An 8,471-nucleotide genomic window follows, 5' to 3' on the forward strand; every position below is an offset into this window, starting at 1 on the left:
TATTCAGGAGGCTGAGGTAAACTTCTGGGAAGCGGAGGTTGCAGTGAGCCAAGATCGCGCCACTGTACTCTATCCTGGGCAACAGAGCGAGATCCTATCTCAAAAAGAAAAACCCCTGGTGGTGGCAGATGGCACCCTGGCTATCCTTTCTGGCCCCCTAATACCTTTCACAACACAGAGCAGAGTGCCTGGCACAGTGGGAGCACAGTAAATGTGTGAACCCAAGTGTCCCCCATGGGCCAGGCTGGCTCCCCTGTGGGAGCCACATCTTCACACCTAAGACCCCAGCATTGATCTGAGGGCAGGGACATGTTTCCTGGATACCCCCTCACCCAGTTCCCTTGGTCAGACCATTGCCTCAGTTTCCTCTCCTGGCAGCCATTAAGGAACTCATTCTACAGCGCTCCCTCATGACAAGGCCCAGACCTGCTTTCCTGCTTCCTGGGCAACCTCAATTCCCCACACTTCACCTTGGACCCCAGGAAGAGCTGCAGGCCTCAACTATCTCCAGTCAGGCAGAGAATTGGGACCCCTGGGTTCCATTCCTAGATCCCCTACCGTCTGAGGATGGAAGGGCATAAATTCTCTCTGCCTCCATGGATAATTAGGATAATTACGGCAACAATCATGGTGATGAATAAATAATAAACATAAGCATAACAGTTCTGATGCAGTCACATCACCAGGAGATTCCTGATGACAGATGACTCTGTTCCAGTGGATTTGGCTATTAAGGAGCACACTGTTTTAATGAGTTAAGGCTAAATTAATATGGGCAATAAAAATAATTGTTATTAGTAGTAATTTATTAGCAGAGATAATGAAATGCATGTGTAATAATAAATACTACCAGGATTAGGGCTCAGGGAACAATACAGAAGTTGGCTGCTTGCTTTCAGCTCTTCCCTAATAGCTCAAAGCCCCATCAAGAGCAAAATTTTTTTTCTACATCATCAAAAGACTTTTACAGAGGTGGCAGTAGTGAGGCAACATCTTCTCATCCATTTTCTAGACAGAGAAACTGACCTCCTTCGCAGACAGCACCTCCTCCCTCACTTATCCCCCCCAACCTTTAACTAGACCAGTGTTCCCAGCTAAGCACACACAGAGTTTCTTCTCAAGCTGGGGAAGAAGAGGCTGAGGGAAGAGAAGGGGCTGGAGATGGGTTTTAAATGGAGGCCCACATGCAAATATGTCCAGTCCTCTTCACCGCAGCATCGTGGTTGAGTCAGCAGCTCTGGCACAGCTGACCTGCAGTGCCGCCTCCAGCCCAGGAGAGAGGATAGGCCCCTCCCCTAATTTGGCTTGGTTCTACCCAGACTTCAGACCTGGGGCATGGGATGGTAAGCTGCCTTCAGAGAAGGGACAGGATAGAGAGGGGCCATGGAGAAACCTGGCTGAGAGGACCCCACTCAGTACAGCCTCCCCTTACCATAACCCACGGTCCTGGAGAGGGCCTTTCTCTTCCAGGTCTCTACCCCGGATACCCTGGAGAGGCCCCATCTTCACACTCAGGCCTTGTGTTTCCATAGCTGTTAGAAGAATTTCTGTAGATCATTTGTTCACCACCATACAATCTCTCTCTCTTTTTTCTTTTTCTTTTTTTTTTTTTTGAGACTGAGTCTCTGTCTCCCAGGCTGGAGTGCAATGGCACAGTCTTGGCTCACTTTAGCCTCTGTCTCCTGGGTTCAAGTAATTCTCCTGCCTCAGCCTCCTGAGGAGCTGGTATTACAGGCGTGTGCCACTACGCCTGGCTAATTTTTGTATTTTTAGTAGAGACAGGGGTCTCACCAAGTTGGCCAGGATGGTCTCGATCACCTGACCTCAGATGATCCACCCTCCCAAAGTGCTGTGATTACAGGCGTGAGCCACCACGCAATCTCTTATGATTACAGTCAGAGCCCCCAAAAGTGACAGCAGGCTCCAAGCCCAAATACTGGTGCTCCCTTGACCCATTATCCTGCCTGTCCCTCCCTATCTCCCATCAAGGCAGGGACTAACAAGGATGTCACATCAGACTGAGAATCCCAGAGAGAAGTAAGGCCTGGATTCCATTCTTCTCACTCACTTCCTTTCTACCACCCTGGGGTGAGGCAGGAGGGGCAACAAGTCCTCTTTGGGTAGGTAGTGACAGTATCTAGCTACAGCTCCACAGAGGCTGGCACCCAGACCCCTTCTAAACGCTGGGAGGCCTTCTGTCTGGCCATGCTTTTCCGTCTGGCACTGCTGCAGCATGAGAGACTCTACAATGCACCTCAGACCAAAGACCTGGCCCTGGTTCCAGGGTGGTTGCTGACTGGCAGCCTGGCATTGGTCCAGCCGCCTCACCTGTGGGGCCAAGGTGTGCCCTTGTGTCCATCCACTGACATAAGATCCAGTGGGTGTGGCTGAAGCGATGGCATCATTATGATAGCAGAGAGAAAGGAATGATGAGAGAAGGGAAGGCCCTCCATCCCCTGGAGGTACAGAGAATTCCTCTTTTCAAGGAAGGGCTTCCAGGCCTCCTGGAGGTATTGAGGTTCTTGCCAGCGGGATGGAAAGCCCCACAGGAGTTAAGGAGGAAGACTCTGCCTTGACTCCCATTCAGGCCCAGATCAGACCTGCCCTAGAAATCCAGGGCTCCCCTCTGACCCTCTCCTGAAACAAGTTATGTATGATTGGAAGGGGGTCAGATGGGATGAGGTGAGGCTGGAGGCCAGGTTTCAGGGTCCGCTGATCCTCCCCACGGAACTGCCTCACCTCCCTCCCTTCTCGTCCTCCTTCCCCTCTCGCCCTCCCTCCTGTGTCCCCCACCCGCAGGTGCGGGCCAGTGCTATTGCCCAGGACGCAGACCAGAACTACGACTATGCCAGCAACAGTGTGATCCTGCACCTGGACGCCGGTGACGAGGTCTTTATCAAGCTCGACGGAGGCAAAGCGCACGGCGGCAACAGCAACAAATACAGCACGTTCTCCGGCTTCATCATCTACTCCGACTGAGCCCCCCATGTCTCCCTCCACCCACGTCCCTCACCCCCTGGGGTCCCCTCCGGGTGAGGCAGGCGATGACCTGTTCTCCCCCGCCCACCTGCTCGCCGCCCGGCCCTCCCCGGCTATGACGCCCCTGGCCAGCGCTCACCACCGCCTGGGCCACAGCTAGGCCCTCCCGCCGGCTCGCTGCAGAGCTGGGCCCAGCACATAAAGCACCCGGTCCCGGTCCCGGTTTCCGGGAGCCGGGGTTGACCGCGCCCGCCTGGCCCGCACTGTATATTTGTACAATAGGACTGTTTACTGCCCACCCCGCCTGCCAGCCCGCCCCTGCCTGGGGAGAGTTCGCAGCGGCGGGGTTGCTTCCTGCGCTCTGAGATGAGCTGCCCTTGGCCCCCTCCGGGGTGGCGTGCCTGGGGGAGGGGGGAGCTGGGGGCTGGATAGCTTCCCAGCACCCTCAGAGCCCCCGCCCGGCTGTGCCCCGTCTGACCAAAGCTATAATAAAAACATTTCCACCCCGCGGGGGTTTCAGTCTGTGCCCTGGGGTGGGCTGCAGGAGGGGCCGAGGACCGTGCCCTCCTCCAGATTAGGATGGGGTCTGGTGGAAGTTTCTAGGGGAAACCAGCTGCCAGAGCTAGAGTTGCTCCAGGAGGACATTGCCAAAGGGCTCGATGCCCACCACAGCTCAAGTGGGTCTAGGCAGCTGGGAGGGGAAGCAGCCCAGTTACTTCATCATCTTCCATGGTGGACAAGTACCATTTTTGCCTTGCTGAAAGTGGCATCAGCATTCCATAGGCACAGGTGATCTTTAAACTAGGAGACCTGGGTCCTTCCCTGGGCCACCATGTATGATCCTGGACAAGTCACTTCTCTCAACTCAAGTTGGGATTAGTGACAGCCATAGCAAGAAACATGCTTTGGACTAAAGGCTGGTTGACCTTGGTCTATGCACTTGACCTCTGTGCCTCAGTTTTCTCATCAATAAACATAGGTAAGGAGACCTACCTCACTTGACTGAGGATTAGAGGCATATTTTTATGTGCTCAATACACATAGCTTTTATTATTTATACATAACTTTAACTGTTGCAAAAGACTTTCAAGTATGTCATCTCAAGTTTTCCAAACAGCCCTGAGAGGTTGGACACAGATTTTATTTTTGCAGGGAGATTAAATATCTTGCTTACACAGTTTCTAAGTTCTGTGATTGCACTTGAAAATCCAAGACATGACCAGGCACAGTGGCTCACACTTGTAATCCCAGCACTTTGAGAGGCTGAGGCAGGAGGATCACTCGAGGTTAGGAGTTTGAGAACAGCGTAGCCAACATGGTGAAACCCTGTCTGTACTAAAAATACAAAAATTAGCTGGGCATGGTGGCAGGCGCCTGTAATCCCAGCTACTTGGGAGGCTGGAGAATCGTTGGAACCCGGGAGGTGGAGGTTGCAGTGAGCCGAGATCTCACCATTGCAGTCCAGCCTGGATGACAGAACAAGACTCCAGCAAGCAAGCAAGGAGAAAAGAAAGAAGAATGAAAGAGAAAGAAAGAGATAAAGAAAGAGGAAGGAAGGAAGAAAGAAAGGAGAGAGAAAGGAAGGAAGGAAGAAGAGAGGAAGGAAGGAAGGAGAGAGAGAAAGAAAATCCAAGACATAACCAAGTCCCCTTACCCCACCACTGCCATCCTCACTTCCTGTAACTGAGGGCTATGTCACACAGGGCATTTCTAGATAACAACAGCTAATATTGAGAGAGTACCCACTATATGTCAGGTACTATGTAGGAACTTTATAAATATTATCTCGTGGATATGTGTGTGGGGGTGGGCAGTAGATCTATAGGAAATGATCTCATGCCCTTTAAAATTATGCTGTTACTTTATCCATTTTAGGTGGGGAAACTGAGGCTCAGAGAGGCTAAGCAGCTTGCCAAGATCACAGAGCTAAAAACAACTAAATGCCAGTTTTAAACCAAAGACCATACTCTTGCCGGGTACACCATATTTCATAGGGTTGGGATCTCAAAAGCAGATGTGAGGATGGCACCGGGGCAGCCTGAGCCCAGCCCTTCCACTCCCACCCCAGCCCTGCAGGGGCCTGACAGATTTACAAGCATCTGCCCTGGGCAGCAGCCATGGAGTGAGCCTCTTGGAGAATCCCAAGGCTCTACATTGAGGAAAGGTCCCATCTGGCCTCCCCTCCACTGTCTAGCTCAGCTGGAGAGACAGGAAGGAGGGGTGGCCTCCCTCCCAGCCAAGCCTCATGTATAGACCCTTGTCATGGCTGGCAGACTTGAATGACTTTCTTTATCCTCCCTTTTCTTCCCTACTTCCCCCACTGCCAGCTGTGGCCATTTAATAAAATTAGCTTAATGCTTGTTCCTTCCCTGTGGGGTCTGGAGATTAAAATCTGCGGGTCCCCACAAACCCAATAAAACCCCTAGCAGGTCTGGCTGGAATGAGAGTCTCGGTGGGGAGAGTGATTAGATTAGAAGACACTCCTCTGGCCTCCCAGTGCTGCCCACGGCCCCGGGTTCTCTAATGACCATTTGGGCCTGGAATTACCCCTCCACCACACCTGAGGGGCTCCCCACCCTTCCTAGAGGCCACCGGACTGATCCATGACCTCTGTTACAAGAAAAGGCACGTTAATCTTTTCTGCAGTGTGTGCTGGCTTGCCGGCTGGCCAGCCTGCTTTCTTTCCTTTCTGGTGACTTGACAATCCTCATGTTATTTTGAGAGATGCGGCTAACATCTCCATTTTGTAGGTGAGGAAACCATAGTCAGAAGAAGATTCGTGACTTGCCCACAGTCATGCAGTAAGGTGGTGGCACAGCTGGGGCTGGACTGAAGCCAAGGACTTTTTTGACCTTTGAAGGGCACCAGAAGTGTCCTGCAGTGCCAGCTTGCCAGCTGCTTGTCACTCAGCCCACATCCCAGCTGCAGGGGAACCTTCTAGGGAAATACTTCCCATGAAACTGGGGCTCCTCAAGGGCAAGGTCTATCTTTTTTCCTCAGACTTGGGACACCTGAGGGCAAGGACTGTGTCTCCACCATCGATTTGGAAAGTGTCCTAAAGGTAAGACGAATATCTCCTCCATCAGACTAGACAAAGATTGTGTTTTCTCTTCAAATTGTCAGCTCCTTGAGCCTGGGGTGTGTATCTCCATCAAGATCAGGGATTTGGGGATTTCTAGATGCAAAGACTGGCTTCGATGTGCAGTTCTGAGGGGTAGACACTGTGCTTTTTCTTTTTTTTTTTCTTTCTTTCTTTTTTGTTTTTTTGAGACAGAGTCTCACTCTGTTGCCTGGCTTGAGTGCAGTGGCAAGATCTCAGCTCACTGCAACCTCCGGCTCCTGGGTTCAAGTGATTCTCCTGCTTCAGCCTCCCAAGTAGCTGGGACTACAGGCACACACCACCGCACCCAGCTAATTTTTGTATTTTTAGTAGAGTCGGGGATTCACCATCTTGGCCAGGATGGTCTCGATAATCTCTTGCCCTTGTGATCTGCCCACCATGGACTCCCAAACTGCTGGGATTACAGGCGTGAGCCACCACGCCCGGCCCCCTCTTCTTCTATTAAACTAGAACTTTCTGAGAAAGGGACAGTCTCCACCCCCAGACTGGGGGTTGCCTGTAGGAGAGATTGTCTTCTTATCTAACTGTGGGCTCTCTGAGAGCAGAGGCTGTGTCTGTCTTTTCTAGTGGGGTTCCCTGAAAGCAGGGCATGTGTCTTCCCCCTTCTTCAGGGTTTTTTCTGGCACAGGAACATTCCAGGAAGCAGGGCTGTGTGGGTGGTGGGAAGGAGCTGGACAGTCAGAATGGCGTGTCCACTTTGGAGGAGAAGCAACAAACCTCCCCTGGCTGCCTCCCCTTTAGGAAGATGTGTGATTAATTAATGAATAATGTCCCTGCCAGGAGGAGTGTGAGGACGGAGGTGCCCCTGGAGTTCTCCCACACGAGAAATGGCAGGTCATCCTGTGCCCAGGCAGCTACCAGCCCTAGGAGCTGGTGCTGCCCTGGTTTCCAGGGTTATGGGACTGGAGGGGGCAGCGGACCCACTGCTGGGGGCTGCCCTAATTGGATGACTTTGCAGGAAGGCCGGGCAGGTGTGCCTGGCTCTCCACTTCAGCTTGCTACAGATACATCTGCCAGGGTGAGGTCTAAGGGTTAATTGCCTCCCGCCTCACTCTTGGTAACCAATATTTCATTTACTGCTTAGAGGGGGAGCTGCCCAGAGAATCAATCCTGGACAAGCATCCAGGAGACAGGGGAGCTGGGGAGACCCAGGAGCTATTTTCTGGAGAAGCTCTGAGCACCAGAGGAGGAGGCAGGAGGCGGAGACCCAGAGAAGGTGGCCAATTGCTGAAAGCTGCTCTAGGCCTCGTCTGAGTTCTGCTGACCCTGACAGCAGCTCCAGGACCCCTAAGGGCTAGGAGAAAGTTCCAGGGGTCCAGAGGCCACACCACCCCAGCTAGCTGTGTTGTTGCCCATGCGCTGGTTCCTTCTGCAATTATTTATGTGGGTGCCCCCCAGACAAAACTGTAGGTTAGATGCTGTTATAAGGTTATTTTCACACGTGATGATGGTATATTTGAGAAGTGGAACTGGAGGTGTGAGTTCCTCACTCCCTTCCAGATAATAAATCTTAGAATCCTACAAATGAGGTGATAATAAAGTGGAAGTGAAAAGTCTACACATGTTTGGAACTGGAAGGGGTTGGAAGGGATACTGAGAAGGGGCAGCTGGGACTGGGGGACAAAGGGGCCAGAGGGCTACCTACCCCATGCTCTCTATTCATTTGTGCCATCTGCCAAAATTGCGAATCAACGCCACAGAATGGCCACTCCCATTACGCAGCTAGAAACACTAAGACCCGGAAAGGAAACCAAAGTTGACTGGGGTGGCTCAAGGCAGAGCTAGAAAAGGAGATAGCAGGACCCAGTGGACACACAGGAAGTGAAGACAGAAGAACTGGGTTCAGCTGGGCACAGTAGCTCACACCTGTAATCCCAGAACTTTGGGAGGCCAAGGCGGGTGGATCACTTGAGGTCAGGAGTTTGAGACCAGCCTGGCCAACACAGTGAAACCCGTCTCTACTAAAAAGACAAAAATTAGCCAGACATGGTGGTGCATGCCTGTAATCCCAGCTACTCGGGAGGCTGAGGCAGGAGAATCACTTGAACCCGGGAGGTGGAGATTACAGTGAGCCAAGAACGTACCACTGCCCTCCAGCCTGGACAACAGAGTGAGACTCCATCTCAAAAAAAAAAAAAAAAAAAGAATTGGGTTCAAGCCCTGATCATGCTCAGTGTTTCAGGAAAAGACACTTTAATCTCTGTGAGCCTCAGTTTCCCCTTCTACAAAATGCAGCTGGATAATTAAATTATCTACTTGAGGCCGGGCGCGGTGGCTCAAGCCTGTAATCCCAGCACTTTGGGAGGCCGAGGCGGGTGGATCACGAGGTCAAGAGATCGAGACCATCCTGGTCAACGTGGTGAAACCCCGT

The 8,471-nt window shown here is 52.1% G+C and overlaps 1 protein-coding gene across 1 annotated transcript in view; it reads left to right on the top strand.

The window, feature by feature from the left end:
* The window catches only part of C1QL1 (complement C1q like 1), a 7,930-nt gene extending 4,441 nt beyond the window's left edge, over nt 1–3,489 (top strand). The window contains exon 2 of the mRNA XM_017549384.2: nt 2,800–3,489. Coding sequence (XP_017404873.1) covers nt 2,800–2,979 — 180 coding nt within the window. The 3' untranslated portion in view covers nt 2,980–3,489. The remainder of the gene's footprint in view (nt 1–2,799) is intronic.
* Nucleotides 3,490–8,471: the final 4,982 nt, after the last annotated feature.

Source organism: Cebus imitator, unplaced genomic scaffold (assembly GCF_001604975.1).
Source record: "Cebus imitator isolate Cc_AM_T3 unplaced genomic scaffold, Cebus_imitator-1.0 Scaffold217, whole genome shotgun sequence".
NCBI classification, from domain to species: domain Eukaryota; kingdom Metazoa; phylum Chordata; class Mammalia; order Primates; family Cebidae; genus Cebus; species Cebus imitator.